The 16,750-nt window shown below is 62.4% G+C and overlaps 1 protein-coding gene across 1 annotated transcript; it reads left to right on the top strand.

Annotated features, from left to right (window-relative positions):
- Positions 1-2,260: 2,260 nt before the first annotated feature.
- On the top strand, positions 2,261-13,833 carry SLC35E2B (solute carrier family 35 member E2B). The gene is made up of 9 exons (XM_058660999.1): positions 2,261-2,473; positions 7,235-7,642; positions 7,856-7,991; positions 8,250-8,377; positions 9,814-9,934; positions 12,206-12,259; positions 12,683-12,755; positions 13,332-13,477; positions 13,620-13,833. Exons 2-9 carry the CDS (start codon positions 7,333-7,335, stop codon positions 13,831-13,833), a joined length of 1,182 nt encoding a protein of 393 aa, XP_058516982.1. The 5' UTR covers positions 2,261-2,473; positions 7,235-7,332.
- Positions 13,834-16,750: the final 2,917 nt, after the last annotated feature.

Raw genomic sequence — 16,750 nt, 5'->3', positions numbered from 1 at the left:
CAGGGGAAGGCTAAGCAGAACCCCAGAGGGGAGCAGCCAGCCGGTCCTGGTGGATTCTGGAACCCTCCCACACACTGGAGAGGGGGTGGTTGGCATGGCCCTGCGTCTGGATGGCTCAGGAGCCCTGGAAGCTGTCTGCTCACCGCTGTTCCTGTGGCTGGGGACAAGGCCTTGGGTGCTGCAGCCCCTCACGCCTCAGCTTACAACGGGGCTGCCCATGAAGGCTTGGCCACGAGCCCCCGGGCAAGGCTCTGTGGGACCTGTCACTTCTGGGCTCTTCAGTGGCACCAATGTGCCGCCCTCCACCACAGCTAGGCAACTGAGCTAGAATTCCAGACCTGTGCCAGCACCTTGAGCGCACCTCAGGGGAGCACACAGGCCAGAATTACAGTCCCTCCTGTGGCCACAGCTCCTGGAGCAGCGCACTGAGCTGCTGGCCCTGGGCCTCAACGGAAGGTCAGATGTCGGGGTGCAGGGGGCACCTGGTGGCCTCCATTGCCGGAGCCCATAGCAGCACCTGAACTGTTTCCCAACTGGCAGATGTGGAAGGCAGCTGCTGGCACTCTGAGCAGCGTGATCTGTCAAGGCCAAGTAGGGAAGGAGTGGGCCCCTTGCTCTCCAGGGGCCCCAGGGGCTGAGCCCATGCGGGAGCCTGGCCTGGGGAGACCTGCAGCTGGGCTTGGGGGCTCAAAGGGGCCTGGACTGCCCTAGGGGTGGCTGAGTTCGTCCAAGGGACGGGAGTCTTAGGGTACCTCCAGATCTGCCCCAGGTACCCCTACAAGGTGGGGCTTGCTGTCAAGCAGTGTCAGGAGTTGCCAGAGGCCAGGGTTGGGGGCAGTGGGCAGCCGGAGGCAGAAAGGGGAAGCGCCTGTGGCTGTGTCTAGGGCACAGGGTCACATGACTCAAAACGGACCAGGTGGAGGGGGTGCTGGCTCTGACCTGCAGCTCGACCCCCGCAGGGACTACGATGGGCCGGAAGGACAGCGAGTGAGGGCAGATGGGTGTGACCATGATGGCCTGGAAGTGAGGGCTGGGCACAGGATGAGCCAGACAGGCACAGTGTGACGTAGCCTAGCCAGTCCCAGAGCTGCAGAACACAGGACTAGGTGGGGGAGGGAAGGTGCTGGGTAAACTGAGGCTTCAAAGGGGGAGCTCTTTCACATGGACCGAGGGTCCAGTGACAGCTGGAATGGCCTTGGGACCAAGCAGAGGCTCACCCCCTGCAGCTGTGTGGAGCAGGATCCTGCCCCAGCCGGGCCCGCACACAAGCTCCTCACGTCCACCTGTGGGCAGCTGCCCAGCCAGTCCTGGGATTTGGCCTCTCAGTGGGAGGGTTCCATGGGGTCAGCAACATGGGCAGCCAGTCCCCAAGCCTGCCATGCTGGAAGGGAATGCACCCGGGCACCAGGACAGTGTTGGATTCCCTAGCTCACCTGGCTCCAGGACAGGTTGCCCAGGCTGAGCCTGCCTTGTTCTGGGGTCCAGGAAAGCAGCTGGGCACCCAGGCCCGGGCAGCCCACCCTCCTGCCCTCGCCAGGGGCTGACCCTGGACCTTCGGAGTGGGCCCAGTGACCGTCCCATGGCACGCACAGGCACTGCTAGCTGCAACCACTTCCTGCCTTCCTCAGGGGAAGAAAGGCCCCGAGGATCACCCCCAAAATAATGAGAGGTCAGGTCCTCCCTTCCAGCCCACACCCACCAGGCTGCTACCCGGACTCCCGCTGTCCCCGCCCAAAGTCTCCCTGGCCCTGGGGAAAGCCAGGAAGGGACCAGGAATAGCCAGGACAGAAAAGAACAGGGTAGGGCTCTGCTCCCTCCCTTCTGGAGCGTTCCAGACTCCTCGGGGAAAAGGGCCGCCCCAGGACTCGGGGTTGGGGAACGCTGGCCCAAGGCCTGGAGGAGCCCCGAGGGCGCTGGAGCCTTGTGCGGACAGACACACCCGTGTTCACGCACACCACAGGTGGAATTGCACGGGCCGCGCACTAGGAAGAAAGGCAAGTGACTACGTCCCCGAGAAGGCCACCGAGCCCGGGGCGCGACCGCTTTTGGGGGCCCGGCTGCAGGACGGCGCTGAGCGGGACTCTCCGGGGTGACCCGCCCGCGAGCCTGCGCCCTAAGGAAGCCGGCCCGCTTCGGTCCAGCCGCGAGCCTTGGCCCTGCCCGGAGCCCGCGCCCCAGGGAGGCCGGCCCGCCTCGGTCCAGCGCGCACGGGCGGCGGCATCCGGGGCGTCACTTCCGGCCCCCGGGGGCGCACCTCGCTTTCCGCCGGGCCCGGCTCGCCGCAGCCGCGTCGCCACGTCCGCGGCCCCCGACCTCGCAATGAACCCGCTTCTGGGGCCGGGCCGAGCCCCGGGGAGGACGGGGACCCCGCCGGGCTCCGGAGCCCCGCGGCGCGCGGGCGCGTGCGGGCCGCCCTAGAGGGCGCCTGGGGAGCTCCCCGCGGGGTCCCACCGGCCCGCCGCGCGGGGCCGAGGTAGGGCCGGCCGTTGAGGTCCCGCGCGGGGCGCTCCGGGGGCGCGGGGTGGGCGGGCGGGAGCCCCGGAGCGCGGTCCGGCGTGGCAGCCCTGGGGCTGCTCGCTGGACCCGTTAGGTCAGCGTTGGCGATGGCCCCTCCCTGCTCACTCGCCTCCTGCTGCAGCAGTCGGGGGTGGACCGGGCCGAGGCCGAAGCCGGGAGCCGCAGGGTGCAAAGTGCAGTGGCCGGGCTTGAACCGGTCTGAGCTTGGTCCTCGGCGGGTTTCCAAACCCCCAGATGTGAGCGTGTGACTCGGTTTTTTGTGGCTTGAACCCACCAAAGGGTCTGTAGAGTTGGTTAATAATGCGGCCACTGGAGCAGGTATGGGGCGTGGCTGGCAGAGCCGCCTCCCGCGTGGGCACGGGCTCTGAATCCTGCGGGCAAGCGGGAAGATCATGTCCTTCCCTCATTTTTTATTAACATTTATTTATTTTTATTGGAAAGGCAGATCAGATTTAGAGAGAAAGGGAGATCTTCTGTCCACCTGGTTCACCCCCAAAGTAGCTGCAACGGCCACAGCTGAGCCGATCTGAAGCCAGGAGTCCAGAGCCTCTTCAGGGTCTCCCACACAGGTGCAGGGTCCCAATGCATTGGGCCGTCCCCGACTGCTTTCCCAGGCCACAGGCAGGGAGCTGGATGGGAAATGGAGCTGCTGGGATTAGAACCCGGGGCTTGCAAGGGGAGGACTGAGTCACTGGGCCCAAGTCCTCCTTTTTAATTAGCTTAGTACATATGCAGGTCTCCTCCAGGTCCCTCGCCTGAGATGTCACCGACGTGACCTTGGTAACCCAGCGTCCCCCGTTTGCAGCTGGCTGCCTGTGTGTCATGGAGGACAGGTTTTATCTTGTACAGACTGAGTGAAGGCGGGCAGCCTTCCGTGCACTGCGTGGCCCCCGGGGCCCGCCGACTGCAGCACCTGCGCCCGATGCGCCGTCCCTCGGGATCCCTGCCCACCGGGCGAGGTCGCTTGTCGCTGCCCACAGATCACCACCCTTGGACTTTGGTGTGTTTTTTTTTTTTTCAGAATTATCTTCTAATTACTCTCTATATGAACTTTTATTTTTAAAGATTTATCTTATTTTGATTGGAAAGTAAGATATACAGAGTGGAGAAACAGGGAGGAAGCTCTTCCACCTGATGATTCACTCCCCGAGTGGCCACAACGGCCAGAGCTGAGCCAGTCCGAATCCAGGAGCTTCCTCTGGCTCTCCCACGCAGGTGCAGGGTCTCAAGGTCTTGGGCCATCCTGCACTGCTTTCCCAGGCCACAAGCAGGGAGCTGGATGGGAAGCAGGGCCACCAGGATTAGAACTGGCACCTGTATGGGACCTGGCGCATGCAAGGCGAGCACTTTAGCTGCCAGGCTACCGCACCAGGCCCTGGACTTCGGTCTTTCACAGGACCGGAATTGCTTGTCCTCAAAGTTACTAGCAGTGGAAACGCAGGACAGAATCGGGGGGAGGGTGCTGCCTGGGACCCTGCCAGGACAGGGTGAGTCACCCCTTAGGACCAGCCTTGTTGCCTCCCCCAAGGAGCTGGAGCCTGCTGTGTCCTGTTGGGGCCACCAGGCCTCCCACCCGAGTCTCTACCCTGCTGGCACCAGCAGCCTCATGGTGGCTACTGTTGTCATTGATTCAAAGGCATAATGACACGGAGACTTGACTATCTGGCGGTTCACTCCCCAAATGCCTGGAACAGCCACAGCCGAGCCCATCAAGGTCTGGGGCTTGCACGGGGCTTGGCGGTCGTTGGCAGGAAGCTGGGGCGGAGGTGGAGCTGCAGTGTGGGGCCCAGCCCTGACCACAGCTGCCCTGCCCTGCGTCCTGACCATGGCCTCGCTCCAGCAGTCGTGCGGGGCCGAGGCTGCCGCAGCCACGGGCCTCGCCTGTCCCCAGCCGACGGCTGGAGCCGCCGGCGGCAGACTGGCCTGGGCGCTGCCTCCTGCTCTCACGCCGATGTGTGCCAGACTGCCCTGCCGCTCCCTTGGCTCTCTGGCGTCGCCATTTCTGTCATGGAACCAGTACCTGCTCCCAGCAGGGTGCCAAGCCAAGCCCGGGGCCCGGCTGACCCCCAACCCACCTCCCCCAACACGCTGCTCGATCACTTTCAGTGTTTAATCACTCTCAGTTTTTCAGGTGTGAAAGATGGGCATCGTGGCAATGCTGGCGCCCTCCACCCACCCCGGGATCGTGGCTGACCACCCCGCAGCCTCGGCCTGGACTCACTGAGGTCCTTCTGTCTGGCAGTCCATCACAAGGCTTCTCCTGGTGGGTTTCTTTGTAAAAATTCGTGAATTGGGGCTGGAGTTGTGGATCAGTGGGTTAAGCTCCTGTTTGCAACATGGCATCCCATGTCTCAGCATGAACTGCTGGGCTTCTGGCATGGCCCTGTGGCAGCAGAGGATGGCCCAAGTGTGGTGCCCCGCCGGAGCTCCGGGCTCCTGGCTCCCGTGGCCGCCCCAGCCTTGGGGAGAAGCAGCAGGTGGTAGGCAGTGCCCTGCTCCATGGGAGAAGGTGGGCTCAGCCCAGGCTTGCCCCCGCAGCTCCGTGGGCTCCATCTGCCACGTCTGCTGGGTTTCCTGGTGGAGTCCCTCTGTGTGTGTGCCGTGTTCCTGTGAAATCCTGCTGATGTTTTTATTTCCACGCACTTGTTGCCTCCTTGGTGGTATCCCGTGTTCTTTTCTCGAGTTTTCTGTTGAATAGTGTTGAGGTTCCTTGAAGAGGAAGACCTTCAGTGTTTGTTCTGTCTGGGGTTGGGCTGCGTGTCAGGGTCCCCTCCCTTGGATGCTGCTGGCTCCGCACCAGGCTCCATGGTGTTGGGGTGCAGCCGTCTCGGTGCCTACATGTTCCTGGGTTCATTGTTGCTTCCCCGAACTGTCTGGAAATGGGGGGTTGACCTTCCTGGGCAGTGGCCAATGTCTGGAGACTCCGTGATGCGGGAGACACTCCCGCATGTTACGGCCCGACTGCTGGGACGGACATTCCATTGGCAGGACCGAGACCGTGCCGTGTGGCCTGACTCAGGGCATGGCCACATGCCGCCAGCAGGGTCAGCGTCCTGAGGGCACCTCTCTGCTCCTCCATGTGTGCTCCTCTCCCTGGGTGCTCCCCCTTCCTGTTAGCTCTCCTCCCTGGGTACTCCTTTGTCTCAGTGTTGTCTGTCCAGCCCCTGAGGATTTTGAAAGCACACGTCCAGTTTCTATCTGTGCTGTCTGCTGTTTTGACCCAGGACAAGCTGTGATGGGAACAGATCCTGGGTTCCTGGCCAGAGGGCTTTCCCCCTGCTGCCCGGCAGCCTCATGGGAAGGCGAGTCTTCTCACCCTGCGCCCGGTGGAACCAGCCCCTCGTGGGTCTCTGTAGTGTGTTGCTGTGCTCTGCAGCGGGGGTGCTTACTGTGGGAGAGTGCGTGGGCTCCATCCCTGCTGTGGATACACAGGCAGGCAGGGTTGGTGTATGGCGTGGGCTGGCGGGAGCTGCAGCGGCCACCGAGACAAGCCGGGCATCCGGGCAGGGTCAGCTGCACAGCGTCTGCCCTTGTGAGTTTCCAATCAGTTCATTGACAGGAAGTCATCTCAGGCCAGCCCAGATCTGTCCAGAGTCCACCCTGGCCACCTGTTGCGCGCAGTGCCGGGTCTGCAGTCCTGCCGGGTCACAGGGAGTATCCGATCTCAGGGACAGACTGGCCCCTGGAAGGCAGGTGGACACAGAGCCAGAATTCTGAGGGTGGCTGGTGGCAGTGAGGCCTCCGTTGGGACAGGTGCATCCCGTGTGGGGAGCCCGGTCTGAGCCTCACTGTTGCAAGCCCACCTTCCTGACAAGGCACACCGATGGGAGCCCCAGGCTGAGTGTTGCAGCACAGTCTGTGTCTGCCTCCTGAATAAGCAGGTGTATAACGTCTGACAAAAACCAGAAGAGCCCAGGAAAGAGCAAGGTCCAAGGTGGGTTAGAAATGAAACCAGGTGGGCCTGGGGCGGTGGCCTGGCAGCTAAAGTCCTCGCCTTGAACGCGCCGGGATCCCATGTGGGTGCCGGTTCTAATCCTGGCGGCCCTGCTTCCCATCCAGCTCCCTGCCTGTGGCCTGGGAAAATAGTCGAGGACGGCCCAAAACCTTGGGACCCTGCACCCACGTGGGAGACCCAGAAGAGCTCCTGGCTCCTGGCTTTGGATCGGCTCAGCTGTGGCTATTGTGGTCACTTGGGGAGTGAATCATCAGACGGAAGATCTTGCTCTCTGTCTCTCCTCTCTCTATAAAAAAAGAGAAGAAATGAACTTGGGGCTCGTGTGATTATGTAGTAGGCTCACAGGCTAATCCTGCACCTGCAGCATCCCATATGGGTGCCAGTCTGTGTCCTGTATGCTCCACTTCTGACCCAGCTCACTGTTACTGGCCTGGGAAGGCAATGGGGGGGATGTTCCATGTGGGAGACCTGGAAGTGGCTCCTGGCTCCTGGCTGTAGCCTGGCCCAGTCCTAGCCAACACAGTGTGTGGAGTGAGCCAGCGGGTTGAAAGTTCACTCTGAACTCAGCCTTTTGAATTAAGTAAAGATGAAACCCAGTAGCACGTCCCTTCTGGAAGATGAATAGAAATGACAGCCCCAGGGCTGGAGCGGGGAGGCAGGACAGGTGTGGGCTCAGGGGCAGTGGCTGAGAAGGTGTCAGACCGTGGTGACAGTTCTTGAAACTGCTCGATGTTCTGTCTGAGCCCAGTGTTCGCCCCCTAGGTTCAGCTCTCATGTCTGCGGAGGCCCTGCCACTCAGCCCTGGCATCCTGGCACATGTCCACCTTGTCCGTGCCACCCACCCCTGAGGCGACGGCAGCATGGCTTCTTCCGCACAGCAGTCCCCGCCTCAGGAGGAGACGGCTCTGACCGGCCAGGGGCAAAAGGGCAAGTCGCTGCCCGGCTGGGGCTCCGTGCTTGGCCCCCGAGGCGAGCAGCTCACAGAGGGCGACCCCGCCGAGAGGCTCATCACCATCACCATCACCGACACCACCGTGCTCGAGTCGGCCCTGGGCGTGTGGGACTCGCGGGCACTGCTCTACCTCTCGCTGTGGTTCTGCCTCAGCTTTTGCACCCTCTTCCTCAACAAATACATCCTGTCCCTTCTGGAGGGCGAGCCCAGCATGCTGGGTAAGCAGGGGCCGTGCAGGGCAAGCCTCCTGGGTTAGGAGGGGTGTGCGGGACCAGCCCAGCCTCCTGGGTTAGGAGGGGTGTGCGGGGCCAGCCCAACCTCCTGGGTTAGGAGGGGTGTGCGGGGCCAGCCCAGCCTTCCGGGGCGGTGGGTGGGGTGGCCCCCGTGCGCCTGGGGTGTCCCTCCGGCACCGGCGCCCCTTCTCCCGTCAGGTGCTGTGCAGATGCTCTGTACCACCCTCATTGGCTGTGTGAAGGTCTTTGTGCCCTGCTGCCTGTACCAGCACAAGGCCCGGCTCTCCTACCCTCCCAACTTCATCACCACCATGCTCTTCGTGGGCCTCATGAGGTGAGGAGGCCGTGAAACCAGCGGATGTCCAGCCGTAGGGCGTGGCTTTGTGAGTTTGCCCTCCGCCGTGTTGCCAGGTCTGCCACGGAGCGGCTTGTGACGCCAAGGCACACGTGCTCCTGCCGCCTGAAGAGCGCTTGCCTCCTGCAGGGGCACGGTGCTCCTGTCGGTGCCAGGGCGGAATGGCCTGTCGTCCTCAAGGCTGACCCTTGCCAGGTCCGTCTGTCCGTCTGAACTCACACTGCCTCTCCCATTTAGGTTTGCAACTGTGGTGCTGGGCTTGGTCAGCCTAAAAAATGTGGCTGTCTCGTTCGCTGAGACCGTGAAGAGCTCCGCCCCTCTCTTCACCGTGATCTTGTCACGGCTCATCCTGGGGGAGTACACAGGTGAGGGGGTGAGGGTCCCCCCATCGCCGCTCCCCGCTCCATCCGTGCTCTCGGCTGCCGACGGCCCTGGCAGTCCCCTGCGCCTCCTGTGTGCAGGGGGAGGATGCTCTGCTCACGGGCTCGGACGAGCAGGCGGGCCAGTGGCTGTTGCAGGGGTAGGGGCTGGGCACAGGTGGGCAGCCAGGTGAGGTACACAGCAGTGCTGGGAGACCTGTGCCATCATGTTGCTCCCACAGCCCCTGGCACCTGCCCTCGGGGCCCCTCCCTGCCTCTCTCTCCACCAGGCCACATGTCTGGGTCAGGGACGGAATCCGCCCCCCATGACAGGCAGAGTGTCCACCAACATGCCAGCCCTCGGCCGTGTCTCCTGGGAGCATGTCCAGGGTGGCCAGCCAGGGCATGTGTGGGACACGTGTGTGCTTCTGTTGGGATGCTGACAAGAGCGGGGAGGACTCAGGGTTAGGGCCTGTCCAGGGCGATCCACGAGTGCTCAGGAACCGCACGCAGCCAGGGCCAAGGGGAAGAGGACACGGAGCTTGCCCGAGGGTGGCTGCCGCCCGCTCTTGCTGCATGGGGCCTTCCGAGAGCCAGAGTCAAGCTCCCCACGCAGGAGCTATGGGGACTGCCACATGGTTTTGCACCAAAATGGCTTTATCTCTTGATATCATTTTCTTTTTTTTTTGAAGATTTATTTATTTTATTCCAAAGTCAGATATACAGAGAGGAGGAGAGACAGAGAGGAAGATCTTCCATCCGATGATTCACTCCCCAAGTGAGCCGCAACAGCCAGTGCTGTGCCAATCCGAAGCCGGGAACCTGGAACCTCTTCTGGGTCTCCCACATGGGTGCAGGGTCCCAAAGCTTTGGGCCGTCCCCGACTGCTTTCCCAGGCCACAAGCAGGGAGCTGGATGGGAAGTGGAGCTGCCAGGACTCAAACTAGTGCCCACAATGCCAGCCCTGTGTGGGCTTTTAGTTCAGACCCCGAATGCCTGCAACAAGCTGGTCTTGTGGGTGGCAGGGTTCCAGGCACTTGACACACCCCTTGCTGCCCTGACCCGGGTGGGCGTGGCAGGGGCCAGCGAGGTTTGGAACCAGGACACGACCCGCACTGGACGCGGATGCAGGCATCTCACGCAGTGACACGCACTGGCCAAACGGCCGTCCTGATGCTGATGGGGTCTGTCAGTGTGTGAAGGCCTTTCTGTGCTGGTGGGAGCCAGGAGGAATGCCAGGAGGCGTGCCAGAAGCCCTCTGGGCCTGTGTCACCTGCCCTGTGGGCTTGCTCGGGAGCATTCGCTGCATCCCAGGCGGGGGGCATGCCCCTCGGGTGGCACCCAGTAGTCAACAGACAGATGGAAGCCTCTGGGTGTGCGGGGTGCTTTCCTGGGGGAGCCTGCACCGCAGCAGCTGGTCACAGTAGGGTCTGCTCTGCCAGGGCTGCTGGTCAACCTCGCCCTCCTCCCAGTCATGGGTGGACTGGCACTGTGCACGGCTACCGAGATCAGCTTCAACGTCTTGGGCTTTGCAGCTGCCTTGTCCACCAACATCATGGACTGGTAAGTAGGGAACATGTTGGCTCCTCCTGCCAAGCTGCCCCCATGTCCTGAACCCCTCGACATGCTTTCCCTCAGGGCAGAAGGACGTGACTGGGCGTGGCTCGGCCATAGTGAGCCAAGCGCAGCGGCATTGTTCAGCTGCCCAGCCTGGCTGCAGTCAGGGCCACTTCCTGGGCACTGGTGGTTGTGGTCTGGTGGCCGTCTGCAGCCCACATCCTGCCTGTGGAGAAGACCAGGCGAGGCCCATGTGGTCCCAGGGGACAGTGCCATGCTGTCCACCACCCTGGTCTTGCCACAGCAAGTGGGAGGTGGCGTCCCAGAGGCACCCAGTCCCACCTGTTTGAAGACAGAAGGACACACATCCCCAGGAGCTGCTGTCTGCTCAGGGTCCGCCATGGGGTCAGGCTGCTCCCCCGGCCCTCCGTGCTCGGGGCCTGCCGTGGGGTCAGGCTGCTCCCCCGGCCCTCCGTGCTCAGGGTCTGCCGTGGGATCAGGCTGCTCCCCCGGCCCTCCGCGCTCTGGGCCCGCCGTGGTGTCAGGCTGCTCCCCCCGGCCCTCTGCACTCCGAGCCCTCCCGGTTCCCCCCTGCATCCCCACTCGGCTATTTGCCGAGTCCCACCCTCTGCCGCTGCAGTTGTCCTCCCCCTGCCCTGGGCCTGGCTGTTTCACGTGTCCCTGTGTGTGTGGCCTGTGCAGAGCCCTCTACTGCGACCTGCTGTCCTGTGCAGAGCTTCTCGCTGAGCCCACGAGCATCTCCAGGAGGGCTGTGTACTTAGTACTGCGTTCCCTTTGCTGAGCACTCCCAGATGGCCGCAGTGGCCGGAGCTGGGCAAGTCTGCAGCCAGGTCTTCCATATCGCCCACCTGCCCAGCTGTGCTGCTGCCCAGGCATCAGAGGTGGAGCAGCCAGGGGTTTAGTTGGCACTGTGACGGTCCCTGCACCACAGCCCTGCTGCTGGTTGCATTTTGATCAGCCTTGTCTCTTCGTGTGATTTTGTCCTGTTGATGAGTTCTGCCCGCTTTCCTAGCAGGATGTTGTGTTGTAAATGCTGTCTCAGTGAGTCTCCCACACCTTGGAGATGTGTGGTGCCAGTTGCTGGCTGGTAGATGTCTTCCATTCAAAGTTGGTTTGCAGGTCTGTGTTGTGACTCAGCGGCTTAGACTGGCTCCCTTCAAGTCCAGCTCCTGGCTAACGGCCTGGAAGGCAGCAGAGGGTGGCCCAAGTACTTGGGACCTGCATCCCAGGGGAGACCCAGAAGAAACTCCTGTTGAGACCTGGCCCAGTCATGGCCACTGTTGCAGTGGGGCAGTAAACCCAGGGATGGAAGATTGTCCTGTCTGTAACTCTGCCTTTCAAAGAAACAAACCAAGCTTTCCAAAACCAAGCTCACATTTTTGTGACGTGAGCTTGTGAGGTGAGTTTTATACAGTGCTCAGACAAGGACCTGAGGGTTCTCTGACTGCCTCTGGCCAGACCACTTTGACCTCAAGGGCCACAGCTCCAAGCACGGCAACTCTCCATGAGGAGGTGTCGGCAGCACACTGCGTACTGCCCGCTGGGGTGCAGCAGGTGTGAGCTGTGTGCGTGCTGCCCGCTGGGGTGCAGCAGGTGTGAGCTCTCTGCCGTACTGCCCGCTGGGGTGCGGCAGGTGTGAGCTGTGTGCGTGCTGCCCGCTGGGGTGCAGCAGGTGTGAGCTGTGTGCCATGCTGCCCGCTGGGGTGCAGCAGGTGTGAGCTGTCTGCCATGCTGCTCGCTGGGGTGCAGCAGGTGTGAGCTGTCCGCCATGCTGCCCGCTGGGGTGCGGCAGGTGTGAGCTGTGTGCCGTGCTGCCCGCTGGGGTGCGGCAGGTGTGAGCTCTCTGCCGTACTGCCCGCTGGGGTGCGGCAGGTGTGAGCTGTGTGCGTGCTGCCCGCTGGGGTGCAGCAGGTGTGAGCTGTGTGCCATGCTGCCCGCTGGGGTGCGGCAGGTGTGAGCTGTCTGCCATGCTGCCTGCTGGTGTGCAGCAGGTGTGAGCTGTCTGCGTACTGCCCACTGGGGTGCAGCAGGTGTGAGCTGTCTGCCATGCTGCCCGCTGGGGTGCAGCAGGTGTGAGCTGTCTGCCATGCTGCCCGCTGGGGTGCAGCAGGTGTGAGCTGTCTGCCATGCTGCCCGCTGGGGTGCAGCAGGTGTGAGCTGTGTGCCATGCTGCCCGCTGGGGTGCAGCAGGTGTGAGCTGTCTGCGTGCTGGCCATGCCCTAAGGTCACCCTGACCTTGCCTGTGCTTCCTTGTAGTTTGCAGAACGTTTTTTCAAAGAAGCTCCTCAGCGGAGACAAGTACCGGTTTTCGTAAGTACCGTGGGCCAGTGGCCTTCAAGATCCTCCCCACACACAATGCCAAAGTCCCCAACAGACTTGTGCAGTCCACTCTGTTCCGAGGGGTGCTGGGAGGGCCACCTGTCATGGCCTGTCCTGCTGCCAGCCTGGGCGTAGCTGCCTTAGCCTGTCTGAGCTAACCCTGCCAATGTGTGTGTGCAACAGGTGGGTCGGGCCAGACTGGAGCCAGGAACTCCACCAGGTCTCCTACTCGGGAGCTAGGGGCCCAAGTCTCAGAACTGGACCCAGCATTCCAGTGTGCGGTGTAGACATGCCACGTGGCTCCCAGCACTGCACCAGACATCACGGGAGCCACAGGGTCCTCCCTTGGGCAGACACTGCTGAGGAGCTGGCCGCATCCCCATGCCGGCCTGCTGAGGGTCTCTGTCCCCACAGGGCCCCGGAACTGCAGTTCTACACCAGCGCCGCGGCCATGGCCTTGCTCGTCCCTGCCTGGATCTTCCTCTTGGTGAGCAGTGTGGTTTCAGGCGCAGGGCTAGCCTCCTCGGGAGTCCTGGCTGGAGCTCCGCCTGGCACACAGCCAGTGGGCTTCTGCAGCCCACCCATCCCTCCCGCCTCCTCTGAGGGCTGGCCGTGACTGGGCCTCTCCTGGGCTTGGGCAGATAAAGGTGTTCCTCAGGGTATATTCTTAGAGTTGAACTGGGTGGTTGAAAGACTATGGCTGTTTAAATTTACCATTTTAGCCTTATTTATTTATTTATTTTTATTGGAAAGGTGGATTTACAGAGAGGACACACATGCCCCTCAGCCCAGCTGGCGGGCATGGGGTCTGGGCAGTCTTCGCTACTTTTCACAGCCGTGGCCCGCTGGGCTGCCCCCGCAGTCCCCCGCCCTCATGGGGTCTGTGGGTTCTGACCCGCGACACATCGAGCCAGTCCCTTGGCAGCCGTGTTCCATGATGCAGGGCTGTGCCAAGTTTCCAGCTCAAACAAGCCTGCTGTAGCTCCATTGGCCCCACAACCTGGTCTTAGCAGGTGGCCTGCAAGGGACGCACCTGCCAGCCCAGCCCCCCATTGTGCCCCAGGACGTGCCTGTCATCGGGCGAAGCGGGAGGAGCTTCCACTACTCGCACGATGTGCTGCTGCTGCTGCTGACGGATGGCGTGCTCTTCCACCTGCAGAGTGTCTCGGCCTACGCCCTCATGGGCAGGATCTCCCCCGTGACCTTCAGGTGAGCGATGGCAGGCACAGCGTCGGCTGGTGCTTCCCCCACCCGGGCTCGCAGGCACCCTCTAGCCGGGGGCCCTTATGGCAGTCACCCCCTGTGGCACAGCCCCAGGGGCACTCAGCATCCTCATGTCCTCTTGTGGCAGCGTGGCCAGCACCGTGAAGCACGCCCTGTCCGTCTGGCTGAGCGTCATTGTGTTTGGCAACCACGTCACTGGCCTGTCCGCCGTTGGGACCATCCTGGTGACAATAGGAGTCTTGCTTTACAACAAGGCCAGGCAGTTGCAGCAGGAGGCCATGCAGGGCCCAGAGGACAGGACGGAGCCACTGGTGCCCAGGGACCCCCACGAGCCCCAGTGAGTGGAGCCCACCGTCCCCTTCTGCACCATTGGCACTCAGCCCCTGGGCGGCACCCGATGTCCAGGCCCACCAAATCAAGCTCGTGCCTCCGCAGCTCCCTGCCAGGCACGTGTCCACTTGCCAGTCCCATGTGCACAGCCTCTAGGGCCTGGCTGGTTCCAGTGCCAACGCAAGCTGCCACCTGCTCAGTCCCCAGCAGGAGAACTCAACCTTACACCAGCCTGTCCAGGCCCACAGCCACAGGGTCCTCAATGGGCAAGGCTGTGACATCACCTGGTTGCTAGACATGGCCCTGTCCCACCCGAGAGGACATGGAGCCAGCAGTCAGGGATGGAACCTGGGCTCCGGGCTCCTGGGACATGCCCTCTTCGGGGTCTCGGGGGTCCTCCTGGTACCTCTCCTGAGGCCTGTGCTGTGTCCCAGGCAGGCTTCCCTTGGGCTGGTCTCTGGCCCTGTGTAGGGAGGGTGAGACTGCCAGGTCACATCCGGGGCCGCAAATGTGCTGACACAAAGTGCCCACTGGGTTCTGGGAGCAAGGCCTGTTGTCCAAGCTCAGGGAGCCCAGGAGCTCTTGGAGGGCTTCCTGAGGGCTGCCCATTGCCACCCCGCCCCACTGCCCTGGCCCCTATCAGCAGGATGCTGGTTTTCTCACTAGCAAACGGTCCCTCCCACAGATGCCACCAGCAGTACCCCATTCCCAGGGCTCTCCACTTGAGAGTCCCGTGATGAGGCAGGGCTCAAGGCCATGTACTGGGCCCCTGGCAGCCGTGCAAGTGCCAAGATGCCCAAGATGCCCCCTCTCCCCGCGCTACCTGCGGGACCTCCACCAATATTGCTTTGCTCTGTTTCTCACTTCCCTGAGGGGCCTGCGGGGCCTGCGGGGCCATGGGGGGGTTTCCTCCATTGCCGTGCCCTCTTACCCTACCCCTCCCTGGGGTTCGGCAGATGAGCTGTTGACACGCTGTATCCTGCCACCCCTCTGCAAGCAAGAGGCAGGCCGATGAAGTCACATTCACTGCCTCCCACTTTGGTAGACAGTTCACAGCGCCCCTGGCCCTCTGTCTCTGGGCAGCATCTTGAACCAGCCCCTGCTGATGGACAGCCTGGGATTCCAGTGGTCCAGCATTCTGCCCTCTGCAGACCCAACGATGATATTGCAATCCAAGATTTGAGTAAACATGGTGAGGCAGAGGCAAGGATCTGCAGGTGGAGCCGTGCTGTGGGAGGGCCTTGGCAGCACCCATGGGGCCTCCACGCTGCTCCCTCGTGGACTGCCCCCTCTGTGCCTGAGGGCCCCACGATGGCCCTGGAGGTCAGGTGCCCTGGCTTGGCTGCCTCTGCATTGTTCAGTGCTCAGGGTGCGGCCACATTGGCGGAGGCCAGGCCCTTGCCCAGGTACCCACAGCTGAGAACCACTGCGCCGGCATGCAGCTGTTCTCCACTGTCAGGAGGCTCGCGTCTGCCCTGCCGGCAGGGTGCCCACGCCAGTTGCAGCTCCAGGAGTTGGCCGGCGTGACTCACATCGGAAACTTGAAAATTACCTAAGAGCCAAATTCCATTTGCTTTATACCAAACCACTGTGGAGCACACACCTCGTGTTTCTAGACTTTTATTTGTGAGTAGTACTTTCCCGAAAGCCACTGTAACTGTGATGAGCTGTGTAATCCTGTGGATGCCTCCAGGTCCCTGTCCTACCCTTGGTACCAGTCAGATCTGTTCTGCAAAATAAATTTAAACCATGAGCAAGCTCTGGTGTCCTTCCCACAGGGACCTGTTGGGTTAGCTTGGGGGAACGTTTTCCTCACAGTGGCTGCCCTCTCAGCACCGGCTGCGCTTCCGGGGCCTTGCAAGTGTCACACTGCCTGGGACACTCCTGCCGAAGATGCTCAACACTTTTTCTTCGAGAACCTATTCAATTAAAAGGTAGTTACAGGGCCTGGCGGCGTGGCCTAGCGGCTAAAGTCCTCGCCTTGAACGCCCCGGGATCCCATAGGGGCACCGGTTCTAATCCCGGCAGCTCCACTTTCCATCCAGCTCCCTGCTTGTGGCCTGGGAAAGCAGTCGAGGACAGCCCAGTGCTTTGGGACCCTGCACCCACATGGGAGACCTGGAAGAGGTTCCTGGTTCCCGGCATCAGATCAGCGCGCACCGGCCCGTTGCGGCTCACTTGGGGGGTGAATCATCGGACAGAAGATCTTCCTCTCTGTCTCTCCTCCTCTCTGTATATCTGACTTTGTAATAAACTGAATAAATCTTTAAAAAAAAAAAAAGAAAGGTAGTTACAGAGAGGGAAGAGACCGTTCATCCTCTGGTTCAGACCGGGCAGCAGCTGTGGTGCAGGTGCCAGGGCCGGCTACTCCAGCGCCAGGGGGGTGCCCTGGGGGCTCACCCAGTCTGGCTGCAAGCTCTTCTGGAGGCGCACCCCGCAGGGCCACGAGCCCTCCTGGAGGCGCACCCCGCAGGGCCACGAGCTTTGGGGGCTCACCCCGCAGGGCCACGAGCCCTCCTGGAGGCGCCCCCTGCACCCACACCTAGCCCGCAGCCTGGGTCTCGCCGCGGAAGCCAGGCTGGTGAGCCACCTCGCGCCTCGGCTGCTGTTCAGGGCCCAGGGCCTCAGTCTCGTCTCCATGAATCGGCGGTTCGCCTTGCACGGTTTCCCGGCACAGTGGCCAGTTTGGGGGTGGCCTCTGCCCGGCTGTCCCCTACGCAGCACCCACCTCCCCTTGCTTGCCCTGCTGGAAGGGAAATGCAGCAGCCGTGACACGAACCGGCGACCGAGTGGGGGCAGCCGGGCCCCGATTCCCACTTTCCCGTTCCTTTCACCCGGCGCCCAGTGAGCGCGTCACCACCCTGCGCCGGAGTCGGAAGTGTCGCCTCTGGCGTTCTCCCCGTCGCGCGCCGTCATCGTTGTGCGACA

This window comes from Ochotona princeps, chromosome 2 (genome assembly GCF_030435755.1).
Source record: "Ochotona princeps isolate mOchPri1 chromosome 2, mOchPri1.hap1, whole genome shotgun sequence".
Taxonomy (NCBI): domain Eukaryota; kingdom Metazoa; phylum Chordata; class Mammalia; order Lagomorpha; family Ochotonidae; genus Ochotona; species Ochotona princeps.
The sequence above is the reverse complement of the archived record's forward strand: the minus strand, read 5'-3'. Positions and strand labels throughout refer to the sequence as shown.